Source organism: Cutaneotrichosporon oleaginosum (genome assembly GCF_008065305.1).
Source record: "Cutaneotrichosporon oleaginosum strain ATCC 20508 chromosome Unknown ATCC20508_contig05, whole genome shotgun sequence".
Classification (NCBI taxonomy): Eukaryota; Fungi; Basidiomycota; class Tremellomycetes; order Trichosporonales; family Trichosporonaceae; genus Cutaneotrichosporon; species Cutaneotrichosporon oleaginosum.
This window is the reverse complement of record NW_027072174.1, coordinates 640,146-657,794: the sequence shown is the minus strand read 5'-3', so window position 1 is coordinate 657,794 and position 17,649 is coordinate 640,146. Positions and strand designations below refer to the sequence as shown.

General features: G+C 59.6%; 5 protein-coding genes across 5 annotated transcripts; 2 read left to right on the top strand and 3 right to left on the bottom strand.

Annotated features, from left to right (window-relative positions):
- Positions 1-326: 326 nt before the first annotated feature.
- Positions 327-7,775, top strand: COLE_05788 (uncharacterized protein; the record flags this gene model as incomplete). Its single annotated transcript, XM_018422609.2, has 11 exons — positions 327-379; positions 414-459; positions 493-625; positions 660-731; positions 766-912; positions 947-1,080; positions 1,128-1,322; positions 1,359-3,815; positions 3,856-4,994; positions 5,030-5,336; positions 5,373-7,775. 11 exons carry the CDS (start codon positions 327-329, stop codon positions 7,773-7,775), a joined length of 7,086 nt encoding a protein of 2,361 aa, XP_018280292.1.
- Positions 7,776-7,992: 217 nt separating this feature from the next.
- COLE_05787 (uncharacterized protein) lies at positions 7,993-10,039 on the bottom strand (the record flags this gene model as incomplete). The annotated part of the gene is made up of 2 exons (XM_065626437.1): positions 7,993-9,563; positions 9,679-10,039. 2 exons carry the CDS (start codon positions 10,037-10,039, stop codon positions 7,993-7,995), a joined length of 1,932 nt encoding a protein of 643 aa, XP_065482248.1.
- Positions 10,040-12,084: 2,045 nt separating this feature from the next.
- On the bottom strand, positions 12,085-12,569 carry COLE_05786 (uncharacterized protein; the record flags this gene model as incomplete). Its single annotated transcript, XM_018425251.1, has 2 exons — positions 12,085-12,469; positions 12,505-12,569. The coding sequence occupies 2 exons, from the start codon at positions 12,567-12,569 to the stop codon at positions 12,085-12,087; spliced, it is 450 nt and encodes a 149-aa protein (XP_018280294.1).
- A 1,368-nt stretch (positions 12,570-13,937) lies between these two features.
- COLE_05785 (uncharacterized protein) lies at positions 13,938-14,849 on the top strand (the record flags this gene model as incomplete). The annotated part of the gene is made up of 1 exon (XM_018420054.2): positions 13,938-14,849. The coding sequence occupies one exon, from the start codon at positions 13,938-13,940 to the stop codon at positions 14,847-14,849; it is 912 nt and encodes a 303-aa protein (XP_018280295.2).
- A 96-nt stretch (positions 14,850-14,945) lies between these two features.
- On the bottom strand, positions 14,946-17,413 carry COLE_05784 (uncharacterized protein; the record flags this gene model as incomplete). Its single annotated transcript, XM_018426520.2, has 2 exons — positions 14,946-15,571; positions 15,619-17,413. The coding sequence occupies 2 exons, from the start codon at positions 17,411-17,413 to the stop codon at positions 14,946-14,948; spliced, it is 2,421 nt and encodes an 806-aa protein (XP_018280296.1).
- Between the last annotated feature and the right edge of the window lie 236 nt (positions 17,414-17,649).

Below are 17,649 nucleotides of genomic sequence, written 5' to 3'. Positions count from 1 at the left end.
CCTGCGTTATCAATGACGCCGCGTGCCTGCGGCTGCGGCTCGACCTAGTTGACCTCCCCATACCACCCACCCCCCTGTCTATTCCTCTTCAAACGAACACATCAATCCGCCACTGAAGCATACATTCTGCGTCAACGTTATATTCACCTTGCGATTCAGCGAGCTGGCGACAAGGACCAGCATAGCGACCATCCATATCTGCAATCGCAGCGATTCCCTCCCCCCTCCCCCTCCCCGAAACCACGGCGATCCCAATTGACATCTCGCCCAGTCACACCTCCCTCCTCTCATCTTGATCCGGGCGTTGAGCCCGTGGTGTATCCACCATGTCATCCCAACCCGAGGCTCTGGAAAACATCTTCTCCCGTCTCGGGAGCAAGTGAGTTCCTCTTGTAGAATAACGCTCACAGCAGGTCAGAAGATGTCCGCGTTGCTGCGGCGGAGGACCTCAAGGCGCAGGTAAGGCCGCATGCCCACATGATCTGAGACCAGATCAACTCAGCAAACATTGAGTTCCCCGGCGACGACTCGAAGAAGAATGTGTGGAAGGAGGTGTTTCACCGGACGTTTGAGCTTACAAGGAGCAACACAACGTCTGAGCGCCTGGGCTCGATAGCAGCGATCGGTGGGTGTCTTTGGCGCGATAACACTGACGATAGACGCGATGCTGGAGGAGACGAACAATGATTCGCCCGATCGAGCGCTTCAAAATAATATTCGCCTCTATGGATGTGGGTGGTCGAAGTCGAGCTCGCTAACAGGTAGACCTCAGGCCACTGCTCACATACCCCGACTCGACTGTCATGGTCGCCGCGGCGCACGTCGTCGGTAACATGGTCAAGTTGGCCGGCGCCAACCTCGGCGAGTCCTTCTTCAACAAGGAGGTTGGGCAAGCTATCCAAATGATTGACGGTAAGCCGTGGCAATGTGTGCCCGCTGACTTCAGACTCAAGGCAAGAAGTAGGGCGGTTCAGTGCCGTCCTCTTGCTCCACCAGTTCGCCGTGTATGCCCCCAGCCAGTTCTACCCCTTTATCTCGCGCGTCCTCGAGAAGATCTGGATCCCGTTACGCGACAGTAGGGTGCGTGCTGCGCTTCCTCGCCGTAACTATCGGCTGACGCAATACAGACCATGGTCCGCGAGCGCGCCTCAATGCTGCTGTCGTCCTGTTTGGACATCATGAAGGCTCGTGAAAGGTCCAGCAGCGAAATCTACCAGGTTATCTTTGAAGAGGCGAAGAGCGGCCTGCTGAAGGCCAGCTCTGTCGACTCTATTTTGGGATCGCTGCTAGCCTTTAGCGCAATGTTGCAGAACCAGCAAATTGTGAGCTTCACGCCTAGCATGGCCAGCTAACCGCAGTCTATGGGCGAGTACTACCGTCAAATCTGCGAGATCACGCTCAAGTATCGCGACAGCAAGGAGACTGTGATCCGCAAGTCGGTCATTACTCTCATCCCTAGTATGGCGACCTACGACAGCGATGAATTTGAGGTGCACTACCTGCACCGAAGCATGGCATACCTCCTGCAGGCCCTCAACAAGCCCACCGACAGGGACATTGCGTATGTTGCCCTGGGCCACCTCTCGATTCAGCTGGCGTCCAAAATGCGTCCCTTCATCGACGATATCGTCAAGATTATCAAGGAACATTTGCGGATGCGCGGCAAGAAGGGCGCTCCATTTGAGGCACCCATCTTCCAGTGTCTCGCCATGCTCACCACCGCCGTGGGACCGATGCTCACGAGACAGATGCATGAGATTCTGGATCTCATGTTCCCTTGGGGTCTCTCTGAAGCGCTCTACCACGCGCTTGAGGTGATATCTAGCCACATCCCGCCGCTCCTGCGCACCATCCAGGACCGCCTGCTCGAGACTCTTTCGGTCATCTTGACTGGCCATTCCTTCCGGCCACTCGGAGCACCGGTGCGGCGTGCCAAGGGAGGCGAGATCACTCGTGACGTTGTCATCCAGGCATCGGGTGGGGGGCAGTCGCCGGAGACGATCGCGTTGGCACTCAAGGTGCTTGGCAATTTCGATTTTGGTGGTCACACGCTCAATGAGTTTGTGCAGGAGGCTGCCCTCCCGTACCTCGAGCATGACAGCCCAGAGGTGCGCAAGGAGGCGGTCTTAGCATCGACCCAGCTCTTTGTCAACGACCCCATCTGTAACCAGACTAGCAGCCACGCCATTGAGATCGTCAACGACGTCCTGGAGAAGCTGTTGACCGTTGGCATTACGGACCAGGTTCCAGGCATCAGGCAAGCCGTGCTTGAAAGCCTCGACGAGAAGTTCGACCGGCACCTCGCCCAGGCCGAGGACATCCGATGCCTGTTCGTGGCGCTCAACGATGAGGAGTTTAAGATCCGTGAGCTCGCGATCGGCATCATTGGCCGCCTGGCCCACCACAACCCGGCATATGTTATGCCATCGCTGCGCAAGTCGCTCATCAACTTGATTACCGAGCTCGAATACTCGACAGCCAACAAGCAGAAGGAGGAGAGCGCTAAGCTGCTGTGTCTTTTGATTGGCGCTTCATCAAGCCTCGTTAAGTCTTATGCCTCGACGATTCTGTCGGTCATTTTGCGCATCGCGCGGTCTCCATCCACGCCAGCAACCGTGACAGCGTCGTGCGTAAACTGCATTGGCGAGCTTGCGCGCGTAGCGGGCGAGGAGCTTGTCTCCAATGCGAAGACCATTATGGATCTGCTTCTCGAGCTGTTGAATGACCCCGCATCAACAGTAAAACGGAACGCGGCGCTCAAGGCCCTGGGCCAGGTAGTGTCCAACACTGGCGAGGTTATTACACCGTACAGTGACTACCCACAGCTTCTTGGCATCCTCTTCCGCATTCTGCGCCTTGAGACATCCTCGCAGATCCGCTTGGAGGCGATCCGTACGCTGGGTATGTTGGGTGCCCTGGACCCATTCAAACATAAACAATTGCTCGGCGGCGACAATGACAACACAACCGAGTCGACTGGTCCGCGCGTGACGGACATAACACTGTTGATGAACCATAACGGCGGTTCAAATGACGACTACTACCAGATGGTCGTCATTAACTCGCTTGTTAATGTTCTCAATGACGCCAACATGAAGGAGCACCATTACGACGCTATCAACTCGGTCATGCTCATTTTCCGTACTCAGCGCCTGCGCTGTGTTGGGTTCTTGCCTCAAATCCTGCCTGCCTTCCTCGGTGTCATTCGTATGGGCTCCCGTGACTCGCAGGACGTGTTCTTGAAGCAACTCGCCCAGCTCATCTCCATCGTTAAGCAGCATATTCGCAACTACCTCTCCGAGGTCTTCGCTCTTGTGCACGACTACTGGAACCCCAATTCGATGATGCAGATCACCATTATTTCTCTCGTCGAGGCGATCGCACGCGCCGTCGAGGGCGAGTTCAAAGCGTACCTTCCACAGCTCCTGCAGCAGATCCTGCGCACTTTCGACGGAGATCTGTCCGCGCGCAACCTTACCGACCAGCGGGAGAACACGCTGCTCCACATCCTGAAGGCGTTCATTGTTTTCGGCTCTAGCATCGAGGATTACCTCCACCTCGTGCTGCCGGTGATCATCCGCAGCTTCGAGAATCCGGCCGCGCCGACGAAGCTACGCAAGGCCGCGCTCACAACCACCGCGCAGTTATGCCGCAAGGTTAACTTCAGCGACCACGCATCGCAGATCATTCACCCGCTCGTCCGAACGCTCAGCACGCAAGACCCTGAGCTGCGCAACGCGGCAATGGAGACGCTGTGCGTCTTGGTGCTCCAGTTTGGCCCAGATTACGCGATCTTCATCCCCATGGTCAACAAGGTGCGTTTGAGGCCGCGCTTCAGAGAGAAGCTAACATTAGGCCCTGCTCGAGAACAAGATTGTGTGGCCGATGTACGATCAAATGGTTACAAAGCTGCTCAACCGCGAGCGCCTGCCGCCCGACCTCGGCCCCGTGGAGCAGTACGCCGCCGACTCGATGAACGAGGTTTCGGTGTCCGCTGAGCAGCACAAGCTTCCGGTCAACCAGCAGCAACTCAAATCGGCATGGGACTGCTCACATGTCGCCACAAAGAAGGAGTGGCTGGAGTGGCTGAAGAGGCTCGGCGTAGAGTTTATGCGCGAATCGCCATCACAAGCCATTCGTGCGTGCACGAAGCTCGCGGATCAGCACGGCGCCTTCGCGCGGGAGCTCTTCAATGTCGCGTTCGTGTCGTGCTGGACCGAGCTCTACGAGAGCTACCAGGAAGACCTTGTGCACCACCTTGAGCAGGCACTCACTAACGATGGCGTGCCTTCCGAGGTCGTCAACACCGTCCTGAATCTCGCCGAGTTTATGGAGCACGACGATAAGCCGCTGGCGCTGGAGCCGCGTCTCCTTGGCGATTACGCCACTGCTTTCCACGCATACGCGAAGGCTCTGCACTACAAGGAACTCGAGTTTTTTGTTGACGCTTCGCCGACCGTCGTGGAGGATCTCATTTCGGTGAATCAAAAGCTGCAGCAGAGCGACGCAGCATGGGGAACTCTCGAGTACGCCCAAAACAACCTCCAAATGACGCACGACGTCCTCTGGTACGAAAAGCTCGGCCGCTGGGAAGAGGCGCTCGAGGTGTGGAATGAGCGCAGCGCCGACCCGGACTCACAGTTTGACGAGCAAGCGCTGGCCATGGGTAAGTTCCAGGCACTGCATGCGCTCGGCGAGTGGGAGGAGTTGGCGGACGTCATCCAGGTTAGATGGCCCAACGCTGCCGGCGAGGAGAAGAAAACGATCGCCCCGCTTGGCGCCGCTGCCTCATGGGCGCTGTACCAGTGGGACATGATGGACGACTACATTTCCGCGATGAAGACGGACTCGGCCGATCGCAACTTCTTCAAGGCAATCTTGGCTGTTCACCGCAACCAGTTCACTTCTGCCAAGAGGCACATTACCAAGGCTCGCGAGAGATTGGATGGCGAACTCACTACTCTCACAGGGGAAAGCTACGGTCGTGCCTACGAGTGAGTAATGAGCGCCGTCGATACACTGACACCAGCGTCATTGTCCGTGTCCAGATGTTGTCCGAGCTCGAGGAGATCATCTCATACAAGGACCACGCAGACCAGCCGGAGCGCCAGGCGACTCAACGGCAGACTTGGCACAAGCGTCTCGCTGGTTGTCAGCGTGACGTCGAGGTCTGGCAGCGCATTCTCCAGGTGCGCTCCCTTGTCCTCACGCCGAGTGAGGACATGGAGACCTGGATCAGCTTCGCGGACTTGTGCCGCGTGTCCGACAGACTCAACCTTGCCGAGAAAACGCTCACGTCCCTCGTTGGCAGCTCGTGTAGCAACCTCGACGCGGAGGTAGGTGCACTCGATGGCTCTTCTGACAACGTTCAGAGTCGATCTCGTGCACCGCCACCGATTGTGTTCGCGTACTACCGGCTTAAGTGGGCGCAGGCTGTTGCGGTCGACTCACGCGATGAGCGCGTTGAGACCCTCGGCTACCTGCACGACTTTACGCAGACCTTGTCTGATGACATGGGTTTGGGACCGCGCAACAACCAAGGCCGCCTGATCCTTCCAGATGTTAAGCTGTACGGCGAGTACACCAAACTGCTTGCCAGATGCCACGTCGAGCTCGGCAAGTGGGAGGCATCAATGTTGGAACAGGGCTTCACCGCTGCGCCCGCCAGTGTCCTCAGCAACTACGCACTGGCAACTGAACTCGACCCTGACTGGTACCAAGCGTGGCACACATGGGCACTCGCCAACTTTGAGGTCATTGGCAGCCTCGAGGTCTCGCAGAGCGGCTTGCAGCCGGCCCACTTTGCGACCTACATCATCCCAGCCGTGGAGGGTTTCCTGCGCTCCATCGCACTATCACCGGGCAACTCGCTGCAGGACACATTGCGTTTGCTCACGCTCTGGTTCAAGTATGGCTACCAGTCGGGCGTCAACCAGGCAATCCAGCAGGGCATGGCGTCCGTCAACATCGACGTCTGGCTTGAGGTCATCCCGCAGATCATTGCGCGAATTCAGACGCCGCGGCCGACCATCCGTGAGCTCATCGTCAGATTGCTTCACTCGATCGGACGGGCGCACCCACAGGCGCTCATTTACCCTCTCACGGTGGCGTCCAAGTCCAATGTTGCGACCCGCAAGCAGGTCGCGCAGGATATCATGGACAAGATGCGCGAGCACTCTGCGACCATCGTAGACCAGGCCGACCTGGTCAGCACCGAGCTGATTCGTGCTGCCATTCTGTGGCATGAGCAATGGCATGAAGGATTGGAGGAGGCTTCGAAGCACTACTTCGCGGACCACAACGAGGAGGCCATGTTCGAGGTGCTAGAGCCGCTTCACGACATGATCGAGAAGGGCCCCGAGACCGTGCGTGAGACCTCGTTCGTTCAGAGCTTCGGCCACGACCTGCGCTTGGCGCGAGACCTTTGCAGACGGTACCGGCAGCAAGGTGACCTGAACGAGCTCAATCAGGCGTGGGACATCTACTGCGCCACGTTCCAGCGTCTCGCTAGACAGATAAAGCTCCTCAACGTCATCGAGCTGCAGTACGTTTCGCCCAAGCTCATGAACGTGCGCGACCTCGACCTCGCCGTACCGGGCACGTATCAGAGTGGCAAGCCCGTCATCGGCATCGCCTACGTGCTGCCGACCTTCACCGTTATCAATTCGAAGCAGCGCCCGCGTCGTTTCACGATGCGTGGCCGCGACGGTAAGGAGTACACATTCGTGCTCAAGGGTCACGAAGACCTGCGTCAGGATGAGCGTGTCATGCAGCTCTTCGGCCTGGTCAATACACTTCTCAGCGCCGATCAAGAGTCGTCCAAGCGCCACCTCAGCATCCGCCAGTTCTCTATCACGCCGCTGTCCCCTGGTGCCGGTCTGCTCGGCTGGGTGCCGCACAGTGATACACTGCACGCCCTTATCAAGCACTACCGCGACTCGCGCAAGATTTTGATCGACATCGAGACGCGCCTCATGAACCAAATGGCCGACGACAACTACGACTCGTTACCGCTGCTGCATAAGGTCGAGGTGTTCCAGTACGCGTTGGACAATACGACGGGACAGGACCTGTATCGCATCCTGTGGCTGCGCTCGCGTAACTCCGAGTCGTGGCTTGAGCGGCGTACAACCTACACGCGCTCTTTGGCGCTCACGTCAATGGTCGGGTACATCCTTGGTCTGGGTGACCGACACCCTTCTAACCTGATGCTGGACCAGATCACGGGCGAGATTGTGCACATCGATTTCGGCGATTGTTTCGAGGTCGCGATGCAGCGCGACAAGTACCCGGAGAAGGTACCGTTCCGCCTCACGCGGATGCTCATCCACGCGATGGAGGTGTGCGGAATCACGGGCACGTTCTCGCGCTCGTGCGAGGTGTCGATGGAGGTGCTACGCGCCAACAAAGAGTCGCTCATGGCCGTCCTCGAGGCATTCGTGTACGACCCACTCATCAACTGGCGTCTCACGGCGGGCCAGGGCGGGCAGCGGCAGGGCGCACACGACGTCGAGGAGCGCGGCGGGCAACCGTATGCGGTTCAGCGTGGTGGGCGAGCGGACGAGCGCGACATCCTCGTGGAGGCGGACCGGCCAGAAGTCATGAACGACAAAGCGCTGCAGGTTGTCGAGCGCGTGCGTCGCAAGCTCACAGGCCGTGACTTCAAGCCTAATGTCACGCTCGACATCAAGGAACAGGTTGAAGAACTCGTTACACAGGCCACGAGTGTTGAGAATCTTTGTGTTGCGTTTGTTGGATGGTGTAGCTTCTGGTAGTGCGCCCAAGAAGACAGCGAGAAGGGAAAATCTGTGGTGGAGAATTAGTCGTAGTTGTTTGTATTCCCATCATGCATCGGTCACAATGTCTGCGGTAGGCGCGACACTGACGGGAGGGTAGCTGCTCCTTCTGTCAAAACCATGCACCCCACTTCACATCGACAACTTGCATTATCAACTTAACGGTATGTCACTTCGCTTAAAATCGCTAAAGATATCACACAGGCGGGGTAGCTTGGGTGGAAACCTTGTTGTAGTCGCCGATGGGCTTCTCGCGCGAGAACGTCTGGACAAGGGAGTTGCGGCGCGGGCGCTCGATCTGGATGGGCTCACATGGGCCAACGTTCTTTCGGAGAATGTAACGCTTGAACCACCACGGAAGCACGGTACGAGTGTTGTGCCTGATGAAAGTGTTGGTCGGCACGCCAAACGTCTGGTCGAGCTCCTCGAGAGTGAGCTGCTTGGTCTCCGGGACCCAGAGGAAAATCATGATAAACGCCAGCGCGTTCATGCCGGCGTAGAAGCCAAAGGCGCCCGTAGGCGTGAAAGCACGAAGCATGACCGGGAAGGTGAAGGAGAGGACAGCGCCCCAGAAGTTGTTGAAGAACACGGCCCAGGCCATCCCCTGCTCACGCTGGGGGAGGGGGAACACCTCGGCCGAGTACATGAAGGGCACAGGACCCTCGCCGACGGAGTAGGCGATGGTGAAGAGGTATACGAAGAGGGCGACAAGACCGGTAGACACCTTGATGTTTTCGATGAGGAACATGAAGCCGCCGATGAGGAGGGTGATGCACATGATCGGGAAGGTGGTGAGCAGGAGCGAGCGGCGGCCATATGTGTCGATGGTGAAAACGGCGGGGATGGCGAAGACGAAGTTGAGGGCACCGAAACCGATGGAGGCGAAAAGCGCTTGCTTGTCGCTGAAGCCACCGCGCTTGAAGATTGTCGACGAGTAGAACGCCATGATGTTGATGCCGCACATCTGCTGGCCGATCATCACGACGGAGGCCGCGACAGTCGCGCGCCGACAGCGCGGGATGGTGAAAAGCTCGATCAAGCGCGACATGTATGTGCGGCCCTGGACGATCTTTTGCTCCTCGGCGTACAGAACGTAGGCGTAGAACAGGTCACGGGCGGCCTGGAGCTCAGTGTGGCGGAGACGCTTCATCGCCTTCCACGCATCCCCCATCCGGCCCTTCTTCATGTACCAACGCGGCGACTCGGGGCAGCAGTAGACGAAGAGGGTGAGGGGCACGGCGGGGATGAAGGCGGAGCCGAGCTGAAGACGCCATGCAATCTTGCCGGTGTTCATGACGGCGGCGTTGGCACAGAAGCCTAGGAAGATGCCGAAGGCCGTCCACAGCTGCCAGCCCATGGTTAGAGCGCCGCGGATGCGCGCGGGCGATAGCTCAGCACAGTACATTGCCACAGTGGCCGCCTTCGCACCGACACCGATTCCCATAATCAGACGGACAGCCATGAGCTCCTCCCATGTGTGGGTGAAGCCGGAAGCGATCGGGGTAGCGATGAGGATGATACCAGTAATGAAAATTTCGCCGCGGCGGCCAAACCAGTGGTTCAGGGGGTCCGAGATCCAGCATCCGATGAATGCAGCCGAGAGGTACACTGAGCCATTGACGAGACCGACGGTCCACTCGTCCTCTTGCCAGCCAGGCTCGCCCTCGGCGGCGCCGATGCCGAACTCGGCGGGGAATGAGAGATTCGCGCCGTTGGAACCAGTCTGGTCCCAGCCCTGAGTGGCTGCACCGAGCGCACAAACAATTACTGCGTGTCAGTCACAATGATGAACACATGACACATGACGTCGGGGGCGGTGGCGGCGGCAGCGGCGGCAGCGGCAGCAGCTTGGTATTCCTCGCTCCGCTGATCAGTCACTCACCCGAGACGATGAGGGCGCGCGGCTGGCGCCAGATGTGGTCGCGCTCGGACGCGAGGCTAGCGCGGTCCTCCTCGTCAAGGCCGTCGATGGTCTCGAACTGCTTCGGGCGCTGGGCGACGAGCGCTCCACGGCGGAACACGTCGCGGTCCTCCTGGAAGCCGAAGTTGTCGATGAACGCGTCGGCCTCGGCGAGCAGCTGGTCGCGCGGCATGCCCGTCAGCGGGTTGAGCACGTCGTCGGCGGTCACGCCCGTGCTGAGGCGGCGGCCGAGGGCGCCGCCGCCGGCGTGCTCGTGCTGCTCGTGCTCGCTGCCCTTGAAGCGGCGGTCGCTGAGGCTATCGCTGTCCTTGTAGGTCGCCATAGCGGTTAATAATTGACGAGGCTTTGTAGCTCTGTCCTTGCTTTATATAAGCTTGATAGGAGCGTGGGAGCCGTAGTGGGGCTCGGTGTGCCACCACGCCTCACGCCTCACACGACCATTTGTGGACGTGCCGCACCAGCGATCGCGCCTCGTACCCCGCTCCACAGCATGCAGCATGTGGTCCCCGGCCAACATCCAACGGCGGGCGGCGCGCGTCTCCTAACCCCTGTCCTGATGGCCCCGTGCAGCTGAGTTGCTCCGTTGCCCACTGATCTGCCCACTATAATGATTGGCCGCAAAGCACCGCTCGCCCTCTCGGCCACTGAATCAAACTAGGTTGGTGGTCGTGGGGATCGTAAAAGTGGTGAAACAGCCCATTCACCCCGCAGCAACCCCCGGGCCTAAGGCACAGCCAAGCCCGTGCCGCTCGTCCCGGACACGTGCAGAGGTTCCGTCATCCCTGCGCTAATATGTTTTGCCCGCCTCGGCAATCTCGCGTCGCTACTGGGATGGTGGAGAGCACGCGCGCATGACGGGGAGAGGAGCCGGCGGCAGTGAGCGCTGCCGCGGAGATCCTGCCTCGGCAGATGAAAATGGCGTCTTGGCTGAGGTCATGTGACGCCACATGCCCATGAGAGTTCAGGGTAGCCCCGAGTGTTGCGGAGGAGGTTTGCGGTGATGGGATCTTATTAAAATGCAGCGCGTGATGGGTCGTGTGCTGAGAGCTCCGCACGCTTCTCTCGCGGATGTAGAGACGGCGGTCTTTCTCTCTGGCTTTGATGACTTCAATGTTGTTTCGCCGACAATCATAAGTTCCCCAATTTTCCCCCTTGTCTCACTTTGATCTAGGGGAGTCAAGGAATGCTAAGTCTGGATCGTGCGGCCCGAAGTTTCCGAGTTCTGCCAAGCACCAACACCGCCAGCAGATCGACGTTCTAGGTGTGACTTTGCTGCCACGGTCCCAAGAGGGCGCATTTTCGTTTATGAATTGGGCAACATGGGGCGTAAAAGTCATCACACTTAGCACGACTTGTATTCGATAGAATGGGAGTGCAGCGTATGGGCGAGCGATTGTGAATATTGGCTTCAACTACGCTTTCGTGATTGCTGCTCCGTCCGAATGGATGGAATGCAGGAATTGTCTTTCCGCCAGTCTTGCGCGGTAACTTTCAGAGCGAAGTAGGTGACACAAAGCCTCCAAGAGGTCAATCATCCAGAGCAGTGACGAACACATATCTGGCTACCTTCAAGATGCGGGAGCTGCACTTGAGAGCCGATGTAGGATTTTATTTGCCGCTGATGCGCCGGTCTGGCTTCAAGCTGGCCACCTGTTGGCTGCGGAGTCGCAACGAAGCTGCGAAGCTCCCAGCCATCTTTTCAACAAATGGAAGCCGTCAATGATCTTTGTAGTCCCCACTGCCGGGTAACGGTCCTCGTCAGCGTTTTCCTGGTGTCACGATGGTCACACGAGCCCCGTGTCGCGTTGCGTAAGCTATCACTCATAAACATGGCTCCCATCTTTGCTGCCTCGGATTGATTGATGAGGCTGGCACCAGATCGGACGCGGAAGGCCATGTCCCCAGTTTCACACAATCGTGCCAAGTGCACTACGGCTAGCGGATGCCGGTCCGCCGGTCGCAGCGTTCGGAGGAAAGCGCATGAGCCATCCCCCCCCAAACCCGGGGGCCTTCGAGCATGAGAAGACGGCACGTACGGCACCGTTCGGACTTTGCTGTCCAGCTGTGAGGAATCCTTAGTATGTGGACCTGTGGCCCCCACCTGCGGCGGCAATTCCATCTGTCCGGAAGGATCGATCTCGACAATCCGTGTGTGACTTACAAATCGGCTCTCGCCGTAAACCCGTGGTGAGGGGATCACCAGATACCACGCTGTTGCTATGATAGTGTGGGAATCGCTCCAAACTTTATGTGTGCTTTCAGTATGCAAGGCGAACAACTCTACGCGCGACTGAATTGAGGTGGCGGAATCAACTGGCTTGCAGCACTGGGTACAGTCACAAAGAATACAACTGCATAGGACATCACTTAGGCGAGGGCAGCGATGGCGAGGGCGCCTGCCGCGATGAAACCCGCGTTGGGGCTCAGCATGCCCGCGCCACCCGAGCCGCTGGGCGCAACCGCACTGGAGGCGGCACTGGCCGCCGAGCTGAGGGCTGCACCTGCAGACGAGGTGATAGACTGCAGGGGGTTCTGAGACGAGGCCGCACCTGCGGGAGCAGACATGCTCATAGAGGGAGCGCCGCTGGCGGCGGGCGCGCTGCCAGAGGCCGAGGGGGAGGCCATGGGCGATTCAGAGCTCATGGAAGACTCGGAAGCCATAGGAGACTCAGAGGCCATGGAGCTAGAGGCGGTCTCTGAGCCACCACCAGGAAGGACAGAGTCGACGACCGATGCGATAGCCGAGGTCACGCTGCTGTAAGCTCCAGAGTACAAAATGAGACTCACGACTCGACGGGGTTCTGAGCGAGGACGCCGGCGGCGGCGAAGAGGGCAAGGAAGGCGGCGCGCATTGTGATGTTTCTGAGGAAGTGATGAGAGGAGAGACTGGCTGAATGGACGTTTGCCTCGCGCCTTATATGTCGGATACGCGCCAAGAGAGTGCGCCACTGAACATGACATTTGCCATCCTCGCCGTGGGCGCGAAGATGTCGGCTCGCGCCTCGGACTGCGGTGGGCAACGTTGCCCCGTGTCGAATGGCTTGAACGGAACGTACGTTACCTCGATGAGAAGGGTATGACGCGTGGAAACCACGCCATCGCGCTGCGGCTCGGAGCGCGGCGAAAGAGGGATCGTACCGGCTGAGGCGGTGCGTGCCCTGCTGCGGCGTAGTCGGTGTGCCGGGCAGTGTGCGGGGCGTAGGCGGTGGTGGGCTCGGAGACGGCCAGTCGAGACCTCGGAACGAAAGGCACCGGGGCCCTCGGCACGCCCACGGGTACACTGTCTGGAACGAGGAGAAGGCCGGTGTGTCAGTGTCAGGTGGATGTGCCGGATGAGGTATGAGCGGCCGTTGCTGAGCGATGGGCGGGGCGTGGATGGGCTTGCAGGCTGACTGCTGCGACGACCGGTGTTGCGTATCTGACGCAGGGAGAGCTGCACGATGAGGGTCACACAGGGCAGGGGACCAAGGGGAGCCGATGCTGAAACGTGGGTTTGACCTTCACATGATGTCACATGCCCCATCTCCGTGACCTCCAAATCTCGCAAGATCGCTCATGCGCCAAAGCAGGCAGGCAAGCACACGCAGACTGACCACCCCAATCTGGCAGGGAGATGTGAGTTGGAGTGCGATGATGCACCAGCCTTTACTAGGGAGTTAGGGGGACTGAACTGGGGAGTCAACCTTCGAATAGCGCTCTCTAGCATCCTGACGGCCCGAGATTACGCGTGCCAAGACCTCAAGGCTTAGAACCCAAAAAACAGCTGCTCCAATGTGGCGCTAACACCGTCCTTACAGTGCTGAGGCGATCTGGTGTCCTACCTTGAAATCATGTACATAGCTTGTGCCACGCGCCGCGTCGGATGTGGCACTGCTCATCAGCAGGATTGGCGGAGACCCACTCGTTAAACAAGCTTAATCTTGGGATTGTCGCCGGCCCGCCCTCAACCTGTCAACATGCACCCTGCACGTGTCGACTCGCTACGGTCCGGACGGAGACGTCCACGAAACTCCCTGCAAGATCTGAAGAAGATCCAGAAGGGGACGTTTTCGCGGCCAGGGCCCGTGTACCTCTCGAGTCGTTGCGGCTCCGACATGCAGAAACGTCTACTCAACATCAGTCAACACTCGTCCCAGTATCGCAATGAATGCAAATAAATTCAGTGGTGCCATCACACCCCCTCTTCACCAACCTCCTCCTTCTACAGCACAGCAACCATCATGACAATCACCTCCAATAGGCCCGCTTGGCTCGAGGCCCTTGAGCATGACGGCGTCGCAGTCGTCCCAGCCGCCATCCCGCCCGCAGAGGTGGCGGCTTTTGAGGCCGACGCTTACGCCTGGCTCGGCACCTTCGGCTACGACCCTCTCGACCGTACAACCTGGAAGCGGGCACGCCTCCCCCCGGCTTGGCGTACGGGTATGTACAGCTCTGCGGCGCATGAGGCCTTTGTCTGGCGCCTCCGCTGTGTTCCCGGCATCCTCGCGGCCTTCGCCTCAGCCTGGGACACATCCCCCGAGACCCTGGTAGCGAGTTTCGACAGCATCAACATTACCCGGCCGCTGGGCAAGTTCGGGCGCAATTCCAAGGCGACCAAGCCGTGGCCTCACCTCGATCAGGACCCGGGGCGGGCGGGCCTTGAGCTCTACCAGGGCATCGCCGTGCTTTCGGACTCGGGCCCGAACGACGGCGGTCTGTGCGTGCTCCCCGGTTCTCATCGGCTGCATAGCGAGTACTTCAAGGCGTTCCCGCCCCCGCCGTGGAAGCCTAACCGGATTTTCCGCATTCCTGCGCGGGGGATGGCGTGGTATGCCGCCCGCGGCGTGACCAAACGGAAAGTCGAGGCTAAGGCCGGCGATCTCATCCTTTGGGATAGCCGTGTCGTGCACTGGAACGAGGACCCCATCGGAGAGCGGATCCGTCTAGCCGCGTATGTGTGTTATTGCCCCCGTAGTCTTATCGCGGAGGACGTGCTCTCCAAGCGGGTCCAGCTTTTCTACACCCGCACGTGGACGAACCACAAACCTTTCTTGGCAGTCGCCGGCAAAGAATGTGTCCCTCGGCTTGCAGAACCCGAAGAGACAGACACCTTGGTCCGTCTCATCGGGAGCAGTGTCGAGGATTCGACGTAGGATGTAGTTCAGTAGAAGGTGATCTGTAGAAGCTGTCGCGCAATGACAGCTTCATAGATCAGTGCAGCATCCCAGATCAGTGTATGCATACAACACCTACTTCACATACCATCCACCGACAAGCTCCATCGCGCGCTTGTCTCCGCGCGCGACTGCCTCGCCCTCGGCGCCACCCACAACGTCACCGACCATCTCCCACGGATCCCGCCCGCCTCCCCAGCACAGCAGGCGCTTCTTGAGTGCCTCCCCCGCCTCGCGGCTCAACGGGTCCGCGGCAAACAGCGTACTGAACACCTTGCCGGCAATTGCCCGGTCGAACAGGTACGAGTAGTATGTCGCGCCGTACCCGTACAAGTGGCCGAACTGAGTCTGCCACGCCGTCCCCTCGACCGGCGGGATCACGCCCACGCGCTCCTGCAGCGCCGTGTACACAGACGTGCTGTCGACAGCCTCGCCGGGCACGAGCGCGTGGTACTGGTGGTCCAACATAGCCATGACAATCTGTCCGTGTGTTTCAAGGGCCGCGAGAGAGCTCTGGAGCGCCATGTGGTTCTCAAAGAGCGAAGGCGGGAGTGGTCTTCCCGTTTCGTAGTGCTCCGCGAACAAGGCGAGAACACTGGGCGACTTGACGAAGTGCTCCATAAGAATGGAAGGGAACTCAACAAAGTCCGTCGCGCAGCGCGTCCCGCTGACGTTGTGATACTCCGTCCGCCCGATCATGGCTGGTGTGAGCACGCTCAGAGATCGCAGGTGACCGCATCCAACTCACAGTGCATCGCGTGCCCCATCTCATGGAAGAGCGTCTCGACCTCGTGCCATCCCAACAGCGCTGGCCGGTTTGCGTCGTTCCCAAAGTCAGTGCACAGCACGACGATTGGTAGCTGGTATCTCCCTGTCATGCCGCGCACGGCGTCGCCCTCGGTTTCGAGGCCTGGTCCCCACCGCGCATCCCAGCCTTCCGGCAATCCGTCGCCGCGCACATCGTCGTCGTCCACGCGACGCGAGCAGCGCACAGTGTAGTGTGCCGCACTAGGCGGCTTGCCGTCGCGCGCAAACAGGTCGCAGTAGATGACACCAATGGTACCCTGCTCCTCGTCGACCACGTCGAGGCGGCGCACGGAGGAGTGCCATACCTCGCCAGGGGCTGGAGTCGCTGGCCGGAACGAGATGCCGTATAGGCGGGAGAAGAGACGGGAAAGACCGCGCATCACCGTACCAACGGAGAAGTACGGGGCGAGTGGAGCGAGACTGGCGGGCGCCAGGTTCTGCACATGCCGCTCGGAGAAATAATCTCTGTCCCACGCGTACAGGGGTGGCAGATCGCCTGGCTTGTCCATGCCAGACAATGCCTGGGCTTTCAACCGTGCAAGGACGGCAACATCATCCGCTGCTTGGGTGCGGTGGTGGTCGGCGAGCGAGGTGAGGAAGCCCCAGACGTTGGATGGGGTCTTAGCCATCTTGTCGACGAGCGCGACCTCGGCCCATGACCCTTTACCAAGTACACCGGCGAGTTCGGCTCGCTGTGCGAGCATCTTCTCCAGCACCCCGACACGGTCGGGATCCGCCCGCGCGTTGCCGACGTACGCCAACCGCCGCGCTTCACCCTGGGGCGCGTATCGCGCGATCACCTGCGACTCCCAGCTTCCAGGGGCGACGAGGGCAACGCCCTTCACACGAGGGACAGCATCAACAAAGTGAGGCGGAAGCCCCTTCAACGCAGCCTCGGGTATCTCGACAGGCGGGGTTGGAACCGGTGGCGCACTAGCATTCGAGAGGAAGCTCCGCCCCAAGCCCAGCAGTGAGTCAGAGAGCTCGACGAAGCGCGCACGCCGCTCGGGCGGGAGATCGATCCCACTCTTCTCAAAGTCACGGAGAAATGTGAGCGCGACTTGCCGCTCGGCGTGGGAGAGAGGGGGCGAGTGCTCCACCTCAAGAGTGGCGACGAGCGCCTCGAATAGTCCCCGATGTGTATTGAGCTCGTTCATGTAGCTGCACAGCCGGTCGTACGCGCGATCTGCCTCGGCAACCCACGCGCGCTCGGGATGCGCGTTTCGCACGAGCTCGCACATGTCGATGACGCCGCAAAGGAGGTCGCTGAGCCGATCAAGATTCTTGACCACCAACCGCAGCTCTGTCGGACCGGCGGTGGGCGCGCGCCCTATCCGTTCGACGATGGCGCGGACATGCAGCAGCGTCCGCTCGGTGAGCGGGCGCAGAGCCTTCGCGTGCGTGAGTGGTCCGTAGGTGAAGAGTCCCTCTTGCCCGGCGAATAGGCCGGCTGATGGAGCTAAGTAAGGCCCGTCAAAGAGCTCTTTCAACTCGTCACCATCTTTGGCTGGGGTGACCACGGGGTGGGGCACAAACGCGGCAGCGGCGGCATTTCGTTTTGCGCCGGACGGGCGGGAGGCAGCAACGAGAGAGCTGCGGGCAGACAGAGGGCCGGAGGGGGTGAGTGTCTTGGGGGTGGAAGAGAGGGAGCGGGCGATGGTGGGAGGGAGAAAGCGTGTACCGCTCTTGTGCGGCCGGAGGGCCGCGCGAGTCGCAGATAGGGCCCTTGATGCCATGGCCCGCACGATTTTGTAAAAGAGAAAAGCGACGAGAGCGCGGAAAGATGATGAGAGAGCGGAAAGTCAGCCCACCGGAGAGAGGTGAACTTCTTGGATCCTCCTCGGAACGAGATTTCGGACTTCACGCTGACCTCCACCTTCCTGCTGGTCCGCTGACTCCGACACCGAAGGTACTCCGCAGGCCCAGATGATTCTGCCATGCAGCAGACGGTTTAGGGACCGAAGGATGGGCA